The sequence below is a fragment of the Aotus nancymaae genome, unplaced genomic scaffold (assembly GCF_030222135.1).
Source record: "Aotus nancymaae isolate 86718 unplaced genomic scaffold, 86718_ANA_hifiasm-v0.15.2.pri h1tg000138l, whole genome shotgun sequence".
In the NCBI taxonomy this organism is placed as follows: domain Eukaryota; kingdom Metazoa; phylum Chordata; class Mammalia; order Primates; family Aotidae; genus Aotus; species Aotus nancymaae.
Window position 1 is genome coordinate 2,804,607 of NW_026988553.1, and position 23,218 is coordinate 2,827,824.

The following is a 23,218-nucleotide window of genomic DNA, read 5'->3' on the forward strand; positions in this document are numbered from 1 at the left end:
GAATAGAAGCAAAACTTTATTCCTCTTGGCTGGAGACGAGAACTAGTGGGTGGTCGTGCACAGGACCCCCATTCCTCACCCCTCCCAGAGCCAAAGAAGACAAGCGGCGCCACCAAATGGCTCCCTCTGCCCAAGTGAAAGCCGAGAGGTCAGCGGCTGGCTGGGGGAGGCAGGTGAGCGCAGCATGGTGCAGGGCAGGGGTGGCTGCAGTGATGGGCAGGTGACCAGGGTAGCCCAGGGGCTGGGACAGAGGGGAGGAGGGCAGGGCTGCTTGGGTAGTGGGACAGGCTCGGGGGCTGCTGGATGGCATGGGCCCCAGGCTCAGGGCACCACAACACGGTAGGGGCTGCCTGGGATGTGCTCGTCACCCCACTTGACCACCAGCATGTACTCCCCCTTGTCCTTGAGCAGGTAGGAGACGCTGTAGAGCCGGCTGCCCACGTGCTTCACCAGGATCTCCTCACACGGGGTCCTCGGGCCATGAACCCCCACCAGCAGCATGTTGTTGCCTGAGGCAAGAGGGGCCCTCAGTCATAGGTCCCAGCCCCGCTCCTTCTGCTGGGACTGCACCAACCCCTCCTCCCGCTGCTGTCCTCCCTCCTCTCCTCTCCTGTCCCTAGCCAGTTCTGGGGTGACAGCTCTCTCTTCCTAAAGAGCTGCCGGCACCTCCCCGACCCAGGCTGGCTTAGCAGATTCCAGTTCCTCCCGGGCCTTTGTTTGAGGGGTCCAGGAGGTGGCTCTAGAAGTGGCAACCATGCCCCAAAGATGGTCCCTGCTCCCCCAGACGCCATCCTGTGATTTCTGTCCTCGTGTTGCTGGGAGGCTGGGCTGAGGGCCTGGGTTACCCACCTGCTTTGCTGCAGTCCACCGTGAAGCTGCTTTTCTGGCCTGCGTAGGCCTTGCTCAGCCCCAAGCCCTTGGCCACCACCTTGCTGGCATCAGCAGGCCCAGGACCCAGGGCCCCATGCTGGGGGGCGCAAGTGGCCTTGGTCAGGGAGTCTACAAACACTGATGATGTCTCGTGGAGGCTGTGGTTACTGACGAGACGGGGGCCTGTAGGACAGAGTGGGTGGGGCTAAGAGGTGGCCGCAGTGCCAGGCATTGGGCAGGTGCCAACAGCTTGGCCCCAGGCTCACCTGTGACTTTGGCCTTGAAGGGGCTGCCCCCAATGTGGTAGGGGCCACCATACTTGATGGAGATGAGGTAGCTGCCAGGTGCCATGGGGGTATAGGTGACGCGGTAGCCCTCAGGGCATTCCTGGCAATCCATCTTCACCTTGGAGGGGCCGTCAATGGTCACCGACAGGGCACCAGCTCCCGCATTGCTCGTGTTCACAATGAACTCAGCTGGGCTCCCTGGGAGCACAGGAGGTCAGGCAGAGCCAGACTGGCCTGCCTCCCTGTCCCTGGCCACCCAGCACAGGCTAGTCACCTCCAGATGCCTCCTGTTATCGCCCAGAGCTTGGAGGCAGGGTCCACAGACTCACCTGTGACACCACCTTCCAGGCCTGCTCCGTAGGCAGACACCAAGCCTGGGTCCCCTCCATGCCCAGGCTCCCCAACTCGGATCTTGAAGGGGCTTCCAGGGATGTGGGTGCCGTTGAACTTGACGTCAATCAGGTAAATGCCATTCTCCCGAGGGATAAAGCGCACAGCATACTTATCTGAGGAGCAGAGAGCCATGCTGTGGGCCTGGGGCCCCTCCTCAAACCAGCAAATGGTATCTGTGAGGAACAGCCTCAACCCTCACCCTTCCCATTTTGCCGGACAGTCAGTGAGCCCAGCAGCTCAGTGGGGCCCACTGTTTCTTCTGGTGCTGTGCTGGGCACCTGCACCCTGCAGCAGACTTCCTCAGGCCCGAAGCTTTAGACACTCAAGCCACCCGCTGTCAGGGATCATTGGGACAGAAACCTTATACAGGCCACACCCAGGCCTCACTGCCTGCTAAGAAAGGTTACAGTGAATACCATATCCCCTGTGTGTTAACGGGCTCAGAGACAGGCAGGAACTTGCTTCAGGTCACGCAGCTGGGAAGGGCAGGACTAGGCTGTGAAACAAAGCCCACTGGGCTCCTCCTACCCCCGAGGTTGCCCCGGGCCTGTCCGCAAGTCCCATGGTTGCGGCTAAAGGGCCGGGCAGCACTGAGGCTGGACTCTGGGTCTCTCCCTGTGGAGAGAGTACCGTAGGCAGGAGGCCTTCCTAATGGCCATGGCCGACAAGCCACATCCGCAAGGGCTTGGGTCACCAATTGGGAAAGGGTGGCCTGGCAGACGGAGCCCAGGAGTTGGGGCCCCGTCCTGGCTGCTTACAGAAGCGGTCCATTCCTTCTGTACTCTCAGCCTGCTTCCAGCCAGCAGGGCAGGGTGGCCGGGCAGGGACAGGGGCTCACCTTGGTCAATTTCTGTGACATAGCACTCCTCCAGGGCTCCTGAGGGGCTGTGCACCTTGGCATCGATCACCCCCTTGGCCCCATTCAGGCTGACTGCAAAAGAGGCTGGCTGGTTGACCTTTAGCCCTGACTCCTGGAAGCACAGCAGACATGGTTAAATGGGGGGCTTGGGCCAGGGCAAGGGAGGAAGGAAGAGGGCCCCAGGAGCGAGAGGCCCGAGGTCGCACTTACCCATCTGGCGTCCAACTTGGTTTAAAGAGGGAGAGCCACTCATTTGCAAGAGGCAGCAAGCCAAAGGCACAAGTCCGTGCCCCTGCCCCCGCCCCCATGCTCTGCCATCACACACACCCAGGTGGCAGGAAGGGAGGGCAGCCCCACCCTGTGGGCAGCACCCAGCAGGCAGCACCCAGCCTTGGAAGGCTGTCCCTCTTTAAACCACAGCCCTGGTGCTCAAGGGGCACAGGCTTCTGTTCAAAGCCTTTAGACCTGAGACACGAGAAAAACTCCACGTGGTGGGCAGGATATTTCCTGCCAACCCCAAGTGTGGGCTGCACCCGGCCAGAGCAGAGGCCTGGAACCGAGAGCTGGGCCAGAAGGGTCACTCGACATAGGGCCTAGGCCTGCTCTTTGGTGGCTCTGGTCTGTCCGGGCCCAGGAGCCCCAGGTGGGCGGTTTCTCTCAGCGCCTCACCTGAAGGCTAGAAACAGTGAGGCGGCGGGCGTCGCCAGACGGAGAGGCCACAGGCACCACGAAGGGGCTGTCGGGGATGTGCTCCTCGTTGAACTTGACTGAGACTTCGTAGTCACCTGGGCAGGGAAAGAGCATAAGACCAGCTCAGCAGCCTGGGCGGCCCTGGGACCTCCAGGTGAAGGGTGGAGGCCAGCCAGGGCTACCTGTACGACCCCTGGGTCCAATGCCCACCCCAAGTCCCCACCTCCTCCAACCCCACCTCCCCTCCAGCCGGTTCCCAGTACCTGGCTCCTGGACCACATAAGCCACGCCGCAGGAGCCATCCTTGCGGTCCTCGAAGGAGATCTCAGCCTTGCTGGGGCCCTCGACAGCAATGGCCAGGCCTCCGGCGCCAGCTTCCCGGGTCCAGATACTGAATTCGGCTGTGGGAGAAGTGCATCCTCACTGAAGGCTGCTCCACCAGCCTTGGCCCCCTCCAGGCATAGCCAAGGTAGGCATGCCTGCCAGCTCCTTCTTCCACCCCCCAACCCCATCCCTGCCAACGCAGGAGAGCAAACGCTCGGGGGTGAGCAGGCCTACCTGGCACTCCAGCTTCAGCCCTCTCCAGGCCAGGGCCCCCAGCTCGGACCTTGTGGGCTCCCCCTTCCCCTAGGGGCCCCACAGTGAATTGGAAGGGGCTCCCAGGCACGTGCTGGCCCTTGTACTTGACGCTGACTGTGTGTGTGCCCATCTCGGCAGGAACAAAGCGGATACAGTAGGTGTGGTTCTCCCCTTCCACGATCTCGGCCTCATGGCTCTTGCCTGATGGGCTGGTCACCTGGGCTGTCATATCCTGGATGCTGATTTCTGCAGGGTGGTGACAGGCTGGTGAGCAGCAGCCCTGGGCTCCACCCCTCCTCTTGGGGCTGCCTGAGCCCCAGGACCCCTCCCCAGGCTCCCCACAGCCCCTACCAGGGATCTTCAGGCTGAGGTCACAATGACTGCCAACGTTGGCCACTGAAGGAGCCCGACGCCTGCGTGTGATGCTCTCTTTCACCCGGCCCTCGCCTGTCACTTTCACAGAGAAGGGGCTGCCTGTAGGAAAAAAGCATGGCCCATGCCCTCCAGTCACACACTGCCTCTGGGCCCTGGTGTGGTGAGGGGCGCTGCCAAGGCACTGCTGCACTCACCGGGCACGTGCTGGTCGGCAAACTTGATGTTGATGATGTAGTTACCAGGCTCTGTGGGGCAGTAGGTGACCCTGCACGTCCCGTCCTCCAGGTCCTCTGTGTTGATGTCCACCTTGCTGGGGCCCTCAATGGACAGGCTGAGCCCACCATAGCCTGGGGGATGGAGACCCCTGAGCTTGGGTGCCATGCACAGTGTTCCCGCCCCAGCTGGCGGGCAGCGACTGCCTACCTGCATCTCGGGTATCAATGATAAACTCCGCAGGCTCAAAGGTGTGGCCTTCATGGAGGCCCTGGCCAGAGACCCGAACGCGGCTGGCATCCCCGATTTCCGACTGGCTGATCACCACCGGGATGGGGCTGCTGGCCACGTGTTGGCCATTTTTCTTCACGTGCACCAGGTGCTCCCCTGTCTCCTTGGGCACGAATGAAATCCCTGGGCACAGCGAACGGCTGCCAGTCAGGGAAGGCGTGGGTCCCCACAGACTGCCTCCTTTCTGAACCCCCTGGACCCGGACCCCCTCAGCCACTTACCAACGTGGCCATTACGCAGTCGCTTCAGCAAACAGGGCTCCTCCCGTCCTGAGGGCGGGACCACGGTGGCCGTCAGCAGGCTGAGGTCCGTTTCTGAGATGTTGATGGGGATGTCGGCGGCAGAGCCCACCTTTAGGTGGGACATCCGCATGGAGTCGTCACCTGGCATGGAACAGGGCAGCCATCACTGTGTCCCCAGCCACGGGAGACCATGCCCACCCTGCCACCTGTTTGTCACTGCTCCCAGTGCCACCCACCTGTGACCCGGGCGGTGAAGGGGCTGCCTGGGATGTGCTGTTCATTGTACTTGACGAGGATGCTGTAGTCACCCGGCAGCACAGGCAGGTAGGACACGCTGCATGTCCCATCCTGGTTGTCGGTGCAGCTGATTTCTGCTTTGGACGGGCCCTCGATGGCCAGAGATAGTCCCCCTGGACAGACCCGTGGGTAAGCGTGGGAACTGTGCTGGGGACACACCAGTTGTTCCCCAATAGCCAGGTAGAGGCCAGGGCAGCAGGGCGGGGAGCCCCATTTGGGAGTGTCTCCCGGGTCCAGCCCTTAACCTGGTGAGGGCATCCCAGGCGCAGAGCTACTGCTCACCCTCTCCTGCGTCCTTGGTGTTGACGGTGAAGGTGGCAGGCTTGTTCACTACTCCGTGGGTGAGGCCAGGCCCATAGGCAGTGACATGGCCACAGTTGACGTAATCCACGTAGAACTGCAAGGGGCTTCCTGAGGCAGGAAGAGGGGCCTTGTGGAATGGCAGCCTTGTGTGTCCCCCAGCCCCGTCTTTCTGTGAGGTGGTGACAGAGCAGTGGGCGGAGGCAGGGCAGGCCCACCTGGGATGTGCATGTTATCGTAACGGATGTCCATCTCATGCAGGCCGGCCTCGCTGGGCGCGTACCGCACGGTCACAGTGCCGTCCTTGTTGTCAGTGATGGCGGGCTGTGCCACCTTGCCTGAGGGCATCCGAACCTCCCCTGTGGGGCAGCGGGGCTGAGGTCAGGGCAGCTTGTCGGCATAACCTGGCCTCCTTGGCTCCCAGGGCTTCTTCCCCGTCCCCACTCACCTGTGATCTCACCCTTCTTGATGGTGAAAGGGATGACGAGGTCAAATGGCCTCAGGCTGGTCACATCCAGCCCGTTGACACCCACCAGGGGCCTCTCTGGGGCCTGCAGTGGAGACACAGGGTCTGGGTGAGGGGCAGTGGGAGTATCTGGGGCCCCTCCTCACACCTGGTATGATAGCACCTCACAGAACACCCAGCTGGCCAGCCCCAGTGTCCCTAGCTGGCGAGGCCGTACCCAAGTCTGCTGGCCGCCCTGGGCGTAGGTGTACTGTGGGGCCAGCTGCTGAGACCGTAGCGGGGGCTGCACCGAGGGCTGGTCCCCTGCCAGAGCCTGCAAGGCAAAGCACAGAGCTGGAGAATCTGTTGTCACAGAGAGGCCCCAAGGGGATAGGCCAGGACCTTCCAGATGCCCCCTGCTGATCTCCCCCCACCCCTCCTCACCGTCACTTGGAAGGGGCTGTTGGGCACATGCTCGCCACCAAAGCGCACGCAGATGACGTATTTTCCCGGCTGGGGGGCCGTGTAGAAGATGTCGAAAGTGCCGTCCTCATTTTCCACCACGTCCACATCCGCCTCCGAGCCGTCAGGCGTGCACACGGTGCAGGTCACCTTGCCTTTGCCTGCTGCCTTCGCGTCCACAGTGATCACCGTCTCTTCCCCAATCTGGATGGTGGGGCCGATGCCAGCACCTGGTGGGGCAGGGTGGGACCCCGAAGGGGGGCCGGAGTATGAGCTGGGGCTCAGGTTGCTTCCATCCGCCTGCCGCCCACACAGGCCTCTCACTGCCACCACCAAGCATAGCCAGGCCGCCAGGCCACCAGCCCTCCTGTCCCACCCCGCCCTGCCCCTCGAAGCTGGGATGGCAAGTGGTTTCTCAGAAGGCAGGAAGGGTTCTCCTGACCACCTCAAGCGCCCACGTGGGAGAGGCCCGACGTCGGCACCCAGGTGCCTGGGAGGAAAAGGAAGGGCCCACTCCAGCCTAAGTGTTCGCAGCCTCACCCAGCCACTCTCTTGCCTACTCAGCCTCACCCAGTACCACAGCCCACACTGCTGAACGCCAGCATCTGGCTGGGCACACGGCTGCCTGTGCCCCTGTGGCCTGGCCCGGGCCCCCGTTGCTGTGTGTGGACGCGGTGAGGCGGAGTCCTGCGGCAGCGTGGGGGGACGTGACACTTGCCTCCCCACCCCCCAGGCCTGAAGGTGAAACCGGAGTTTCCTGACAACTGAGAAGGCTCGTGGTGAAAAGCAGCCCGGTGCAGGCAGGAGTGGGAGCGGGGAAGCGGGAGGCAGCGGGGTTAGCACCTGAGCAGCGCAGCAGGCTTGGCAGAGCGGGAGCAGCACCCAGGGAGACAGGGGACAGGAGGCCCAAGCTACAGGCACCACTGCTGGGTTGCGAGGGCACAGCAGCTGAGCAGGCTCCAGGGTCCCAGAGTGCCCGAGGAAAGGGGAGGGACAGTGACGTTATGATCTGGGGCTCCGCCGTGGAGGCGTGGGGGCTGTGAGGCCTATGAGACCTGGCAGTGAGATGACCCCGCAGCCTGGCTTTCTAGACTATTCATAATTACCCTCCATTTTCTTTACCGATCTTTCTGTGAGGTTCTTTTCATTGCTCCAGTAAAGTAAAAAGTTTTAAAGACTTTCATAGAGGACTGACGTCTTCTGCTACACCCCATTACTTTGAACTCTAGCTCACTCCAACACAGCTTACAAAAACAGAAGCATAGAACATTGCAGTTAATAGCATGCATTTAGGAACCACTGTCTACTTTTGTGATTTGGGGCAAGTAATATGGCCCCCTATATGCTTCAGTTTCCCTACCTCATAGAGTTAACAGGATAATTGAATTAAATTAATTAATGATAACTGATTTGTAAAGCACTTAGAACAATTTGAGGCACATAACAGGTATTATGTGTGGCAATGCTGTAAAAGGAAGCTTGGCAGGAAAGTGAATGTGTAAGTGTTTGGGGGACTTAAGAGGGCTGCTTTCTTCCCCTTTCCTTTGGCCCTGTTTGCTGGTTGATGAGGAAGTGTAGAAGAACCTGAAAGCTGCTTTACAGCTAGAATGAGAGGACTACAGGCGAGGGCAAGGCCTGTTTGTGAGGCCCAGGCTTTCCACGCTTGGCTTCCTTAGCTGCCGGGTTGGGGCAGAGTTGATGAGGAAAATTGTGCTGGGAAGCCGATGATCTGGAGCAACTCCTCCAGTTGCTTCTGCATCTCCTGAAATGCATTTGCTCGGTTGGCCCAGATGAGCCCCTGCAGCGTCCTAAACCTCTCTCGTCTTGCTCCAGCTACCGGGTGTTCTGCCTCGTGAGTGACGGCGAGTCCTCAGAAGGCTCTGTCTGGGAGGCAATGGCCTTTGCTTCCTACTACAGTCTGGACAGTCTTGTGGCGATCTTTGATGTGAACCGGCTGGGACACAGTGGTGCATTGCCCTCCAAGCACTGCATAGACGTCTGTCAGAGGCGCTGCCAAGCCTTCGGGTAACTGTATTCTCTGATGCTTGATCTCCGTTCTGTCCCAGCCCCTTCATCTCTTAGAACGTGGCCTGCTCCTCTGTCGGCAGGTGGAACACTTACGTGGTGGACGGCCGGGACGTGGAGGCGCTGTGCCAGGTGTTCTGGCAGGCCTCTTGGGTGAGGCACAAGCCCACTGCTGTGGTGGCCAAGACCTTCAAGGGCCGGGGCACACCACGTAAGGAAGCGTTTTCTTCCTGTCCACTCAGCAGAAGAGGCGGGAGCGGCTTAGCCGGGCCTAGGCAGATGACTCATTTAGTGAATGCAGCTCTGCCCGAGTATATGCTAGAGGTTCCGGCTCCCTTCTTTTCACTAGCTAGTGTCTGCTTAGGATAGGAGGGGACGTCAAAAGCCCTAGCAGGTGAACAGTGACGTTTTCTCTGCACGAGGGAGTGGCTAGGAGTACAGCCCGTCAGAGGACCGACAAGGAACAGTCTCTACCGTTATAGAATCAGAAAGGGTTCTGTGTGAGCAGGTGCAGAAATCAGAGTGTGCATACGGACACACATGCCTAGACCCACACCATCTGGAAGAACCCTGGGAGCTGGGGAAGGAGGGAGCTTGGAATAACCAACTAGCACATTTCCAGGCTGACAGCTGAAACTGTTTATCTCAAGCTTCACTCATTACAAAGAGTGTGGTTCCTGGTTTTTTTTCAAAAGACTATAGACATTTTAGAATAAAACTGTTCTGACTCCTCCCGAAAACAGAGTTTTACTCTGGTACCTTCTGTTCAGTAAATGGTTTTACCAGTGGGCACCTGGCAGAACCCTGGGTATCGTCCTTGCCTCTGCCTCCCCTCATGCCCACACACACACCCAGTCCCCCAGCTTGCATCTTGGATCCATTCCTTCCTCCCCATCTCTACTACCATGATTGTTGCCACACCTATCATCTCTCCCAAAGTTCCAGCCGGCCTCCCTCCACAGCAGTCTCTACGCTGCTGCCGCAGTGATCTTTCCCTGCTGGATCTCATCAGTCACCTTCGCCACTGCAGGCCCTCCAGTGGTTTCCAGTCTTGCTTTGGATGAGACTCAAACTCCTTATACCCACAAGACTCACCCTCCATGGTTGGCCATACCTGTCTCTCCAGCCGTATCTTATTCTCCCTTCCAGTCACCAGTGGCCCTCAGGGGCATAGCTAGCTGCGGTGGCTTGCACCTATAATCCCAGCTACTTAGGAGGCAGAGGCAGGGAGATCGATCACTTGAGTTCAAGGAGTTGGAAGGTGTGGTGAGTTATGATCACACCACTGCACTCCATCCAGCCTGGGAGGAGTCATAGCGTGAGAACCCCATCTCAAAACAAAAAGCCTCAGGGCCTTTATCCAAGCTATTTTCTCTGGCTGCACCAGCATCCCAGGCCCTCTGTGCCAGGTATTCCTCCTGGGAGTCCTGAGGTGACATCTTTTTCATCAGGGTGGACGTGGTGAGGCGGGTGACCTCGTGGGCACTCGTTAAATATTTATGGAATGGCTGTCTTTTATTTGTTTCCTTACAGTTGTGGAGGATGCAGAAAGTTGGCATGGAAAGCCAATGCCAAGAGAAAGAGCAGATGCCATTATGAAATTAATTGAGAGCCAGATAGAGACCAAGAGGAACTTTGATCCACAGCCCCCCATCAAAGACTCCCCTGAAATCAGCATCATGGATGTAAGGATGACCTCTCCACCTGATTACAGAGTTGGTGACAAGGTAGGCAGAAAGTTGGATAATTGAATAAATCAGGTACATCACCTGCTTTGTTCTCGAATGTTCCTATATACACGGGATTCTTCATTTATTCTGGTCTCCAGGGACGAACCACTTAGTAGAGTGACATGTAACTAACAGTTTATAATAAAATAGCTTTAGGTGTACAAAGTGCAGTTGTGTCACATGGATGTCCATTGTGTCATGGTGAGATCCGGGCTTTCGGTGCACCCAGCACCTGAGTAGTGGACATTGTACCCAGTAGGAAGTAGTTCACCCCTCACCACTCCTACCCCGCCTTCTCTTTTACTAGGTCTGACTTTTACTTTTTGCTTTCACACATGCATCTGAATTTTCTGATTGGTCAGTTGCTGTTTGTTAGCTCCTGGGGCGATGTGCCGCTTTCTTGCTTCCTGACTTTGGTTTGTGCACAGAACTGCCACAATTTTGTGTCTGCGCAAAGAATAGTGGCCCCAGGCTGGCTGATCTTTTGAACTTACTCTCTGAATGACACACAAAAGCAGGCCAATTCATCAAGAACCTCACAAAGGAATCAAATTATGCACAAATCTCTGAACATCAAGTCCTTTTGGTTTCAGCACATTTCCATCCTGTCTTCTGGTACATCATAGCAGACCCGACATAGGCAGGTTCTTCATGGCCTGGAGGAAGTAAGGTGGCGAGCCTGGGAGGACGGACACACTTTGTGACTCTTTAATTGGAGAAATTTTGAGTGTTGCTTATGTTTGCTTAGCCTGGTAGTGAGGGTTAAAAAGAAAATGAATGGTGAATATTTGAGAAATCAGAAGAAAACAAAAACCAGAAGGAGGAAGAAGGGTTATCACGGAAGGGCAGGCCAGGCACAGCGGCTTGCACCTGTAATCCCAGCACCATGAGGAGGCCAAGGCGGGAAGACCCCTTAAGCCCAGGAGTTCAGGACTAGCCTGGGCAAAGTAGTGAGATCCCATCTCTACATATAATTTAAAAATTAGCCAGGCATGGTGGCATAATGTGGTCCCAGCTACTTTGGACGCTGAGGCAGGAGGATCTCCTGAGCCCAGGAGTTTGAGGGAACAGTGAGCCACCACTGGGCCCCTGCACTCCAGCCTGGGCAGCAGAGTGATGTGCTATCGCAAAGAAACAAAGGGTTCTCTGGCACTATGTGTTAATACTTTAACTGTTCGCAGTACAACTTAAAGGAATTTATCCTACGGAAATACCCATCTGCAAATACGCCTATGGGAATGAATGTTGATCGCAACATTGGTTATGATACCAAAATTGCAAAGAACTCGGCAAGAGAGGCTAAGAGCTTCCCCAGTAAGTTAGTAAATCTTTTTTTTTTTTTGAGACACAATCTCACTCTGTACCCCAGGCTGGAGTGCAGTGGCATGATCTCGGCTCACTGTAACCTCCGCCTCCCAGGTTCAAGTGACTCTTCTGCCTCAGCCTCCTGAGTATGTGGGACTACAGGCACCCACTACCACACCCGACTAATTTTTGTCTTTTTTTTTTTTTTTTTTTTGAGATGGAGTCTCACTCTGTCACCAGACTGGGGTGCAGTGGTGTGATCTCGGCTCACTGCAACCTCCACCTCCCGGATTCAAGCAATTCTCCTGCCTCAGCTTCCTGAGTAGCTGGGACTACAGGCACCCGCCACCACGCCCAGCTAATTTTTTTGTATTTTAGTAGAGATGAGGTTTCACCATGTTGGCCAGGATGGTCTCGATCCCCTGACCTCGTGATCCGCCCGCCTCGGCCTCCCAAAGTGTTGGGATTACAGGCGTGAGCCACCGTACCCGGCCTAACCAGCTGATTTTTGTATTTTTAGTAGAGACGAGGTTTCACCATTTTGGACGGGCTGGTCTCAAACTCCTGACCTTGTGATCCGCCTGCCTCAGCCTCCCAAAGTGCTGGGATTACAGGCGTGAGCCACCGCGCCCGGCCAGTAAATCTTTTTAGGTTGCAAAACAGCATAGAATATATTTCTGTTTGTGTGTAGGAAATCTTAAAAAGGGGTTATTATACATTATTATAAGGCATAGAAAATTATATTTGGAGAAATGACACCAAATTGTTGAGTTTGTCTGTAGAATGTGAAATTATGGGAACTTTGATTTTTTTAAAAGAAGTATGAATAGAGGCCAGTCTCAATGCCTCACACCTGTAATCTCAACACTTTGGGAGGTCAAGGCAGGAGGATCACTTGAGCCCAGGCATTCAAAACCAGCCTGGGCAACATAGTGAGACCCTGTCTCTTAAAAGAAGGGTGAGGGGTGGGTGTGGTGGCTCACACCGGTAGTCCTAGCACTTTGGGAGGCTGAGGCAGGCGGATTGCCTGAGCTCTGGAGTTCGAGACCAGCCTGGGCAACACGGCGAAACCCTATCTCTACTAAAATACAAAAAATCAGCAGGCGTGGCAGTGTGTTCACAGCTACTCAGGAGCCTGAGGCAGGAGAATTACTTAAACCCGGGTGGCAGAGGTTGTAGTGAGCAGAAATCGCGCCACTGAACTCTAGCCTGGGTGACAGAACAAGACTCCATCTCCCCCCCGACCAAAAAAAATGAAGTATCAATAGGACAAAATTTATCAAGGAAGCAAGCCAGTTTATCAAAAGTCAATGACTTCAAAAAGAAGTCACCGAATGGGAGTACAGCTCTAAGAGTCGGCTCTTTGATTGCTGATACATTAGACAAGCCGTTAATCAGTTAACCTACTCAAGGAGATAAAAAACATAAATATGTGAACTTAGTCATTGGAAAGAGAAGAGTACCACAGATGCAGAGAACATTTAAAGAATTAGGAGAAGACTCAGCCTAACCAACATGGAGAAACCCCATCTCTACTAAAAAATACAAAAAAATTAGATGGCCGTGGTGGTGCATGCCTGTAATCCCAGCTACTCAGGAGGCTGAGGCAGGAGAATCACCTGAACCTAGGAGGTGGGAGGAGGTTGCTGTGAGCTCTGCACTCCTGTACTCTAGCCTCGGCAACATAGCGAGACACTGTCTCAAAAAAAAAAAAAAGAATTTTGAGAAAACTGTGTAACTCCATAGTTGTGTGATTGGTACGAAAATGCAAAAAGGGCGGGAGCGTTTTCAGGAACGCATAAAATACCAGAATTGACTAAAAGAGGTTCCAAAAACTTAATTGGATCAGTAGCCCTAGAACAAATGGAGAAAACTACCCAACACTATCCCCCTCAAGCAGCCAGGCTCAGTAGGTCCGTAAGAATGGCTGACTTGTAACCTTTATGAAAAGAGTGATAGCCACGCTGTTGCAGGTTTTTTCCCAGTACGGAAAGGTGAAGATGGCATCCTGATTCATTTATGAAGTGAAAACGTGACAAAGCCAGCCTAAAGAAAACTGTAGAGCGACTTGATTTATGAATACCAACATAAAAGTTACAAACAGAATGTTAACCCATCTCAGCCACATTAGTACATTAAAAAAATTAAATGAATCCGTGAGCTCAAATTAGTAATGCAGAGGACTCAAACCGGGAGACATAGGAATAGAATTCACTGTTCTAGTATTAGGTCAAAGGAAGCAGGGGTCGGGGGAAGTGTGATCATCATCATACACACTAAACAAAAACAATTCATAAAACTCAACATCTTTTTTTTTTTTTTGAGATGGAGTCTCGCTCAGTCACCGAGACTGGAGTACAGTGGCACAGTCTCGGCTCACTGCAACCTCTGCCTCCTGGGTTCAAATGATTCACCTGCCTCAGCCTCCCAAGTAGCTGGGACTACAGGCACCCGCCATCATGCCCAGCTAATGTTTTTGTATTTTGGTAGAGACGGTGTTTCACCATGTTGGCCAGGCCTCGTCTTGAACTCCTGAGCTCAGGTGATCTGCCCAGCTCCGCCTCCCAAAGTGCTGGGATTACAAGTGTGAGTCATCATGCCCAGTCAAGTAATTTGAAAAATATGCTAAGAACTAGTATGTCAGAAATCTCACTCTAGAGCTGTGGCGCGTCCGCCTGCTTGGGAAGTCGGGTCCTGGGATGGGGGTAACTAAAAAGAGCACACTTTGAGAAAAACTGCTTGCCACAGCAGCCATTTAGCATGTTTATGACATTTTTGGTGAATCGCAAATTTCCTTTCTCCAAGAGAGATGATAATTTGTCATTCTACAATACGGTCCTTCCTTCTGTAGTCGTTCCTTCTAAATGCATTTGAAGAAACTCTACCACCTGATTCTTTATTTCTTCTAGATAGCTACTCGGAAAGCATGTGGCTTGGCTCTGGCTAAGCTGGGCAATGCAAACGACAGAGTCATTGTGCTGGATGGCGACACCAAGTACTCTACCTTCTCTGAGATATTCAACAGAGGGTACCCTGAGCGCTTCATCGAGTGCTTTATGGCTGAACAAAACATGGTGAGTGTGCAGTGTCTCTCGGGGCTTCTTACAATCCATGGCCCACTGGACACGAGGCCCAGCCTGCGCTAGTTTTTCTTTCCATTTATGAAAGCAAAAGGACTGGGAAAAAAATCTCCAGGGAAACAGGAGGCAGGTGGCCAGGTAGAGTCTGAAAGGTGGCTTCTGGGTCTGCTGGGAGGGCCAGAATAGACTACTCAGCACTCTGTGAGCACCCTTTCCAAGTTGGCTGAGGGCAGCAGGCCCAAGGCCACAGACAGTGGGTCCTCTGAGCCTAGAACCACCTGAAGCCAGGGCTCTGAGCCTGAAGTGTCCCAAGCTCCCGAGTAGCTCCCTTTGCCCACTTCCCACTTCTACAGCCACCCAGAGGCACGTCAGCTGAGGAGCCACAGAGAATGCAGGGTGTTTTCTCTCCACCGTAGAGGGGCCTAATATATCACAGAAATGCCATTCTGCTTATCTGTGCCTCAGTCTCTCCCCAAAGTGATACTAATGCAAGGAGTATCTGAAGCACACGCACACAAGCACACCCCTCTCAAGAGGAAGGAGTTAATGCCAGTAAACCCTTTGAATGCTAAAGCTCCGTGCAGCATAGAAGATGATGCCCATCTCCCGTCATCATGTCGCAGAGGTCACAACAGCACTGGGTACCTCAGTGATTCTAGCCAGAAAACCACAGGTCAGCTGGACTTATTTACAATAAGTTTATTTGGAATAAGTAGTATTTAAAATTTTTTAAAAATTAGTTATCAGCATTTAAAAATCAGGAGATTATAGGTGTGGTGGCACGAGCCTGCAGTGCCAGCTACGCGGGACGCTGAGGCGGGAGGATGCTTGATCCCAGGACTTTGAGGCTGCCATGTACCACTGCATTCCAGCCTGTTAGACAGCAAGACCCCCTCTCAAAAAAGAAAAAGAATCAGGAGATCTTACTAGAATACACAGTTCTGGATTCTTTTGAAAAGGGTGGCTTTCCCTCCTGATGCCGGTTGACTGAAGTCAGACAGCAGCCCTGTTGAGATGGGTGCTCCCAGCCAGCTCCCCATGCTCCCCACACTCTGCCAGACCAATTGTCCAGCACTGTCGCCAAGGTTGGAGTGCAGTGGCACGATCTCGGCTCACCGCAACCTCTGCCTCCCAGGTTCAGGCGATTCCCTTGCCTCAGCCTCCCAAGTAGTACTTTAAGTGGAGACGGGGATTCACCGCTTTGGTCAGGCTGGTCTCGAACTCCTGACCTCAGGTGACCCACCCATCTCAGCCTCCCAAAGTGCTGGGATTACAGGCGTGAGCCCCCGAGCTGGCTCCCTGCCTCACTGATGCCCTCAGTGCACAGCCATGTAGTCTACTCTGTGTCTGCTGACATGTTCTCACAGTTGGAAAAAAGTTGTGAAGAAGAGGCAAGCAGGTGGTATGTGGTGCCATGCTGCAGTGCAGAGCTTGACCAGGGGCCAATCAGGGACAGCCTCTCAGCACAGGTGATACTTAAGCTCCATCTCAGGTGATGAGGAATCAGCTGTGCGCAGATGTGGGAGACCGCATCCCAAGCAGCGGGCATGGCCATCTGGAGGCAGAGGGAAAGCCAGGTGGCAGAAGCATGGTGAACGCAGAAAGCTCTCCAGGGCCAGGTCACACGGGGTCATAGAGGGGCCGTGTTCAGCACCTCTGCTTCTCTTGCAGTTTGCTGGGAAGCCACTGGAGGGCTTTAAGCAGGAGAGCAGCAGCCTGCGTTATCCGAAACTCTGAAGAGTGGAGAATGGCTTCATTCAGGAAAGGGAGGGAAAGGAGAGGGTGGCTTGGACCAAGGCAGTAGCTGTGGAGTCAGAGGAAAGCAGACTTGTCACATACTGCCTTATCAGGAGAGCCAGCAGGATGCCAGCGGCAGGTGTCAGGGCAAGAACCAAGATTGGCACTCGAATGTGGGCAGCAGCACCTGGGGAAAGGTGGCGTCACCTCTTGAGATTGACAAGATTGGGAGAAGAGTAGACTGGGGACACCAACAGGAGCTCTGTGTGGGCCAGGGGGTCGGATCACCTGTTAGATGTGCAGAGGGGGACACAGTGGTGTCGGATGGCTGGGTAGCATATCAGTCATTTTCACATGTTCTGCTCCATACCGCTAAACGCAGTTTTCTAAACTACGTATCCCTTGGCCTAGTTTTAACTGGCATCGTTTTTTTGTTTCCATATTTTGTAGTGTAGAGATAGAGTCTTGCTCTGTCGCCCAGACTGGAATGCAGTGGCGCAGTCACGGCTCACTGCAGCCTCAACCTCCTTGGCTCAAGGGATCCTCTGGCCTCAGCCTCCTGAGGAGCTGGGACTGTGAGCATGAGCCACCACACCTGGCCACATCTAAATTTTTAATCACAAATTTAAACAGTTGCAAAGGATATAGTTGCTCATATGTTGACCTTTTTGATACTTTAATACTCAAATCGTGCAATTAAAGATGACATTGGTTGGGCATAGTGGCTCACACCTGTAATCCCAGTACTTTGGGAGGTTAAAGCTGGAGGATTGCTGGAGTTCAGGAGTTCAAGACCAGTCTTGAATAACAGTGAGACCTGGTCTCTAATTTTAAAAAAATTCGTGCCAAGCCACTTTTCTCTGTCAGAAATTAAATCCCTTTTTCTACCTGGTTTCCAATTTCCATTCGATTCATTTCCCCAATATATCTTTATGCATGAAAACCTTTTATTGATTGTCCTGTCGTTTTTCTTTGCAACAAAAGTATGCATACAAATTGATAGCTTTTTTAAAAAATTATAGGCCTCTGAGCATTAGATTTTTTTCTGGACTGAGATACAGTTTTTATTATTGGCTTGCATGTTAGTGGATGAACATACTTGTAATTTGAATGTGATAACATTCAGAACAGATTCTATTCCTGTTTTTCATTTTAATGATGTAAGTGCTATGAAACCTTACATAAATAAGTAGATGGGAAGGGAAGTTTTGTTGAAGGAATGTCACTCAATTCTTTAAATTCCTTCCCAGTTATAAGCCAAAAAAATCCCAATCACATAGCGATCTTTCATGTAAAGTTGTTTATAAAAATTACTTACAGAGGCCAGGCACGGTGGCTCACACCTGTAATCCCAGCACTTTGGGAGGCCGAGGTGGGCGGATCATGAGGTCTGGAGATCGAGACCATCCTGGCCAACAGGGTGAAACCCCATCTCTACTAAAATACAAAAAAGTAGCTGGGCGTGGTGGTGCACACCTGTAGTCCCAACTACTTGGGAGGCTGAGGCAGGAGAATCGCTTGAACTCAGGGAGGCGGAGGTTGCAGTGAGCCAAGATCACACCACTGCACTCCATCCTGGCTACAGACCAAGACTCCATCTCAAAAAAAAAAAAAAATTACTTGCAGAGTTGACCATTTCATTAAGTAAGTTCTTCGCTTTGTCTTCACAAGCACACTTATTTCAAATTTTTTCCTCTTTACTTGGCTCTGTAAGAGTCAGGTAGCTGAGAGCATGCCCTTTGGGGATCAGGTTGCTAGAAGGTGATCGTTAAAAGAGACATTGGGAGACTTGAGGGCTGTGGCTCACACCTGTAGGTGGCTAACACCTGTAATCCCAGCACTTTGGGAGGCTGGCTGAGGCGGGTGGATGACCTGAGATCAGGAGTTCAAGATCAGTCTGGCCAACATGGTGAAACTTCGTCTCTACTAAAAATACAAAAATTAGCTGGGAATAGTGGCAGGTGCCTGTAATCCCAGGTACTCAGGAAGCTGAGGCATGAGAATCACTTGAACCTGGGAGGCGGAAGTTGCAGTGAGCAGAGATGACGCCACTGCACTCCAGCCTGGGCAACAGAGCAAGACTTGCATGTCTCAAAAAAAAAAAGATGGAGGGGAACACAGACCCTCTTTTTGGCAAATGAATGTAGACAGAGTTGATCTGGAGTTGGGGACCTTGAGTGGAACACCCACAGCCACATCCCCTTAGAAAGCCTGTGTCACCCCAGGGAGGTTTGAGTTCTAGTTTGAAGCTTGCTGGGATATTTGAGTCCAGACTTCTGGGAAAGTGGGGCAAGGAATAGCAGTGTAAAGTGGGGGTCATTACCAGAATGCAGATCAGGGGAGCACTGGGCCAGAGGCGACTTCCCGACGGTGCACAGGGCCCTGAGGACTTGCCCCAGCAGCACCCATGAGGCGACAGGAGGAAACGATCAGGGGCCAAGTCAAGTCACAACCAGCTGAGGTCCAGAAGCTTCTTGGTTTTGTAGCTTCGAGGTCCCTCATGGGGATGGTAGCCTAGATGAAGTAGGTTGGGAAGAGCGTGGGAAATGAGAAGGCAGGGGCAGTGACTGTAGACAATTTGTGAGAAGTTTACTGCGGAAAACCCAGATGTGGGGCAAGCTCCGGAGGCAGGACGAGGCAGAGGTGGGGCGTGAAGATGATCCGAAAGAAAGGGAAGTAGCACCAGAGTGGGAGGGGAAGCTGCATGGCTGGAGACTCCTGTAAGGAAGCAGGAGCAGGACGGGATTCAGGATGACCTGGTGGGGCGTGGACCCTGGAAAGCTGTGGGCACCGGGAGGGCAGGCGGAGGAGACTAACGTCTTGCTCCCTAGGAGCTATGAGGCAAGGGCACTGTCTGAGCAGGAAGGACGGACGGGTGCCCAGGGTTTGAGGAAAGAGGGGCGTGGGAAGGACACATGCTAGAACTGAGAGCGGCTCAGCAGGTGCAGAATAGGGGTTACCATGGGGACCGTGGGGAAGGGGTGGTGTGGGCAGCGCCCAGGGATGTTAGTATTCGTTTCTCTGTGTTGCAGGTGAGGGTGGCGCTGGGCTGTGCCTCCCATGGGCGGACCATTGCATTTGCTAGCACCTTTGCTGCCTTTCTGACCCGAGCATTTGATCAGCTCCAGATGGGAGCCCTCTCTGAAAGCAACGTCAACATTATTGGCTCCCACTGTGGGGTATCTGTGGGTAAGGGTTCTAAGTGCCATCATTTTGCTAGCTCTCCTCCTTCCCAGAGAAAGATGAAAATAGAGTAGGTTAAACCGTGAATTTCCTTATGGTTCCATGAAGTTTGATTATTCAGGCCTTTTTGTTTGGAAAAGCCACGTTGTATTTTAAAGTATCAGGCACCCGGCAACTTTTCAAGTGCGTCTGTTGGCGGTGCTGTTGACTGTCCCACTTTCGGACTGTGAAAAGCGGCTGCCAATCCTGAGTGCCCCTTGTGTGTTGAGGTGGGTGCAGATTAAGAACAGGGCTAGCAGGGTCGTGGACCCCTTTCTGCCCTCGCCGTGGTTGCAGTCTGAGCATGAACAGCATGGACAGAGGAAGACAAGAATTCTGGCTGGCTGCACAGGCAGCTCAGGCGGGAGGAGGGCTGGACCACCCCCACCTTCCTGCCTGGAGCAGCAGGAACCCTGGAACATGACACAAGGCAAATAACTTACAAACACGCCCTTCTCAGAATAGTATTAACCTGGCAGGTGGGCTAGAAGGAAACCACAGGCAATGGGATTGAAACAAGGTGTGCAAGGCGGTAGGGGAGGAACCGGGAGTGGGGGATGTGAGAGTGAGAGAGGCGAGTGTGTCTAACAGATGGAGCGCTCTGCAGTGGTGTGAAAAAAACACAAGTCTCCAGGGTTTTCTCACTTGGGAAACATCAGGGAGTCATTTCTTGAACAACAGAAGTAACATGGGAAAGGTGAGCCAGCTGGCGTGCCTGTGGCAGGCAGGTGGGCTCAGTAGGTGTGGCTGCACACACTGGCTTCTAGAATTCTGGAGGTGCATACTGGGGAGTCAGCTCACGGACTCCTTGGGAAAATGAGGCTGGACGAGATGGCTCTAGAGGGAGCTGGAATCACGACTGTCTGGGTGAAACTGGAGGTGCGGGTGGTGGCCAGGGAGAGGAGGCGCAGCAGCATTGCAGGGGCAGAAGGGCCTAGGAAAGGGACCCTGAGTCCGCCTGCAGCTATGCTCAGTGTCAGTTTTGAAATAGTCACATGGAGAAGTGGCTCTAGATCCAATACAAAGAAGAGGTGGAAGGCTGGACGCAGTGGTGGCTCATGCCTGTAATCCCAGCACTTGGTGAAACCCTGTCTCTACTAAAAACAGAAAACTAGCCGGGTGTGGTGGCATGAGGCTGAGACAGGAGGCAGAGGCTGCAGTGAGCCAAGATCACACCACTGCACTCCAGCCTGGAGACAGAACCAGACTCACTCTCGAAAAAAGAAAAACAATGTCTGGCACGGTTGCTCACACCTGTAATCCCAGCACTTTGGCACTTTGGGAGGCTGAGGTAGGTGGATCACCCGAGGTCAGGAGTTCCAGACCAGCCTGACCAACATGGTGAAACCTCGTCTCTACTACAAAAATTAGGCATGGTGGCTGGTGCCTGTACTCCCAGCTACATGGGAGACTGAGACAGGAGAATCACTTGAACCTGGGAGGCGGAGGTTGCAGTGAGCTGAGATTGCGCCACTGCACTCCAGCCTAGGCAACAGAGTGAGACTCCATCTCAAAAAAAAAAATTATTATTTTTTTTTTAAAAGAGCTGGGCTGTTAGAGGTTAGACAGTTGTCTCAGGCAAGGCAGTGTGCATGGTGACAGTCCCCTGTCCCCTTCCTAGCTGAGAAGAGCTAAGCTGCCCAGTGCACATTAAGATTTCTTTTTCACATTTCTGGCCAGAAACTCTGTTCCCAGATATACCCTAAAGCACCCTGTAGCACCCCCAGAGTGCCTTATAAGAGTGCCAACTACTTGGAAGGCCTGGAGAAATGAAAAAGACCACTTTGCTATGCGAAACCCAGTCTCTGGATGTAGAAAAGAGACGGCAGACCTTGGAGAACAAAGCTGAGGACCGTCCTAAAGAGAACAGGGTATCAGAGGCTTAGCAGGGCAAACTCAGGCCACCAGTGCTCAGCCACCGTGGACAGTAGCTTGGAGTGTTCCATCGGAAGAGGCAGCTGGGAGCCTAACCTGAGGTGCCACAGTATAATCTCAAGGGGGACGACAGGCGTGCAAGAACACAACATGAATTAGTTACAAGGATGCAGTCAGACCATTTATGGGGCCCACGCGGTCAGCGTGGCAATAGGAATAATTGCTTCTTCAGAGCTAGAAGGGGATGGAGGGCAGTTTCTCATGGGGTTATGCTCATGTTTTCATGGGGCTGTGGTTCTCTCAGGTGAAGATGGCACTTCCCAGATGGCCCTGGACGACATAGCCATGTTCCGAACCATTCCCACGTGCACCATTTTCTATCCACGTGATGCCGTCTCTACGGAGCATGCTGTTTCTCTGGCGGCCAATGCCAAGGTATTTTTAGGGGGACACTAGTTTCAGAAAATGCTTCTGGACTCTGCTACTAGTTTCATACTGATGATTGGGTTTTTTTTTTTCTCAGCGTAAAAGTGATATTCATGATAGAAACTTTGGTGATAGAATTCTTTACAAAAACAGGTGATTATGCATATGAATACATTTGCTTTGTAAAAGATTCAAATAGTGTAGGATATTGAACAAAACCTGACCGCCTGTCTCATCAGGGCTCAGCAGAAGAAACAGGGACCATTCTGAGTATTGTAAACAGGAGAAGCTCCAGGCAAAGTCCAGACTGTGTGTAGTGTTAGCCCCGGTGGCTGCTGCCTCCAGACATCCAGGAAGCTGGACAGCAGGTGATAGGATGGCACTGCAGGTGCGCCCTGCGGTAAGAGTGTGTGGGATGTTGTGCAAGGGCCTCAGATGGACAGAATCCAGTTCCTGTTCAGAACCGAGCTGCACAGGAGACAAGGCGGCGTGCCCTTGATGTTTCCAGCCTCTCCCACTAACTTTCGGCAGGCATCCCTTACCACCCTGCACCTCACCCATGCCCCACACAGGTAACGCCTGGCACAGTCAAGGTGGGTACTGTACGCTTCCTTTCCAAGCACTCATGGTCATTTCTTTGATTTTTTTTTTTATAAGTGGGCTCCCACTTTACATACTATTCTGTACTTTTTTTTTTTTTTTTGAGACAGAGTCTTGATCTGTCTCCCAGACTGGTGGGCAGTGGCGCGATCTCAGATCACTCCAACCTCCACGTCCCGGGTTCAAGCAGTTCTCTGCCTCAGCCTCCCGAGTAGCTGGGATTACTGGCGCCTGCCACCACACCTGGCTAATTTTTGTATTTTTAGTAGAGACGAGGTTTCACCACGTTGGCCAGTCTGGTCTTAACACCTGACCTCGTGATCCATCTGCTTCGGCCTCCCAAAATGCTAGATTTACAGGCGTAAGCCATCGCACCCGGCTTAATTTTTGTATTTTTGGGGAGAGATGGGGTTTGTCCATGTTGGCCAGGTTAGTCTCAAAATTCCTGGCCTCAAGTGATCCACCCGCCTTGGCCTCCCAAAGTGCTGGGATTACAGGCGTAAGCAACTGTGTCTGGCCAATTGTGTACTTACTTCTAAACTTAGTTTATCTTGGAGATTGTTCTATGATTTCACACATGCTATAGGATTTCATTTCTAGAAAGCTCAAGAGAGGCAAAACAAGATTAGGCGATAGAAATTAGAAGCCGGGCACAGTGGCTCACACATGTAATCCCAGCACTTTGGGAGGCCAAGGCGAGTAGATCACAGGGTCAGGAGATTGAGACCATCCTAGCTAACACGGTGAAACCCCATCTCTACAAAAAATACAAAAAATTAGCTGGGCATGGTGGCGTGTGCCTGTAATCCCAGCTACTCGGGAGGCTAAGGCAGAGAATCGCTTGAACCCAGGAGGCGGAGGTTGCAATGAGCTGAGATCGCACCACTGCACTCCAGCTTGGGCAAGAGAGTGAGA

General features: G+C 53.4%; 2 protein-coding genes across 2 annotated transcripts in view; one reads left to right on the forward strand and one right to left on the reverse strand.

The window, feature by feature from the left end:
- On the reverse strand, positions 1–6,857 carry LOC135272829 (filamin-A-like). The gene is made up of 18 exons (XM_064371480.1): positions 6,286–6,857; positions 6,080–6,175; positions 5,845–5,947; positions 5,615–5,755; positions 5,379–5,507; positions 5,036–5,209; positions 4,779–4,940; positions 4,477–4,680; positions 4,248–4,400; positions 4,030–4,152; positions 3,658–3,924; positions 3,363–3,500; positions 3,079–3,194; positions 2,389–2,521; positions 1,487–1,663; positions 1,137–1,355; positions 850–1,053; positions 1–509 (listed from the first exon to the last, which is right to left on the reverse strand). Exons 4-18 carry the CDS (start codon positions 5,742–5,744, stop codon positions 322–324), a joined length of 2,517 nt encoding a protein of 838 aa, XP_064227550.1. The 5' UTR covers positions 5,745–5,755; positions 5,845–5,947; positions 6,080–6,175; positions 6,286–6,857; the 3' UTR covers positions 1–321.
- Positions 6,704–23,218, forward strand: part of TKTL1 (transketolase like 1) — a 21,599-nt gene continuing 5,084 nt past the window's right edge. Inside the window, exons 1-8 of the mRNA XM_064371514.1 lie at positions 6,704–6,761; positions 6,868–7,044; positions 8,007–8,328; positions 8,412–8,539; positions 9,862–10,055; positions 14,273–14,437; positions 19,213–19,369; positions 21,582–21,712. Coding sequence (XP_064227584.1) covers positions 6,704–6,761; positions 6,868–7,044; positions 8,007–8,328; positions 8,412–8,539; positions 9,862–10,055; positions 14,273–14,437; positions 19,213–19,369; positions 21,582–21,712 — 1,332 coding nt within the window. The remainder of the gene's footprint in view (positions 6,762–6,867; positions 7,045–8,006; positions 8,329–8,411; positions 8,540–9,861; positions 10,056–14,272; positions 14,438–19,212; positions 19,370–21,581; positions 21,713–23,218) is intronic.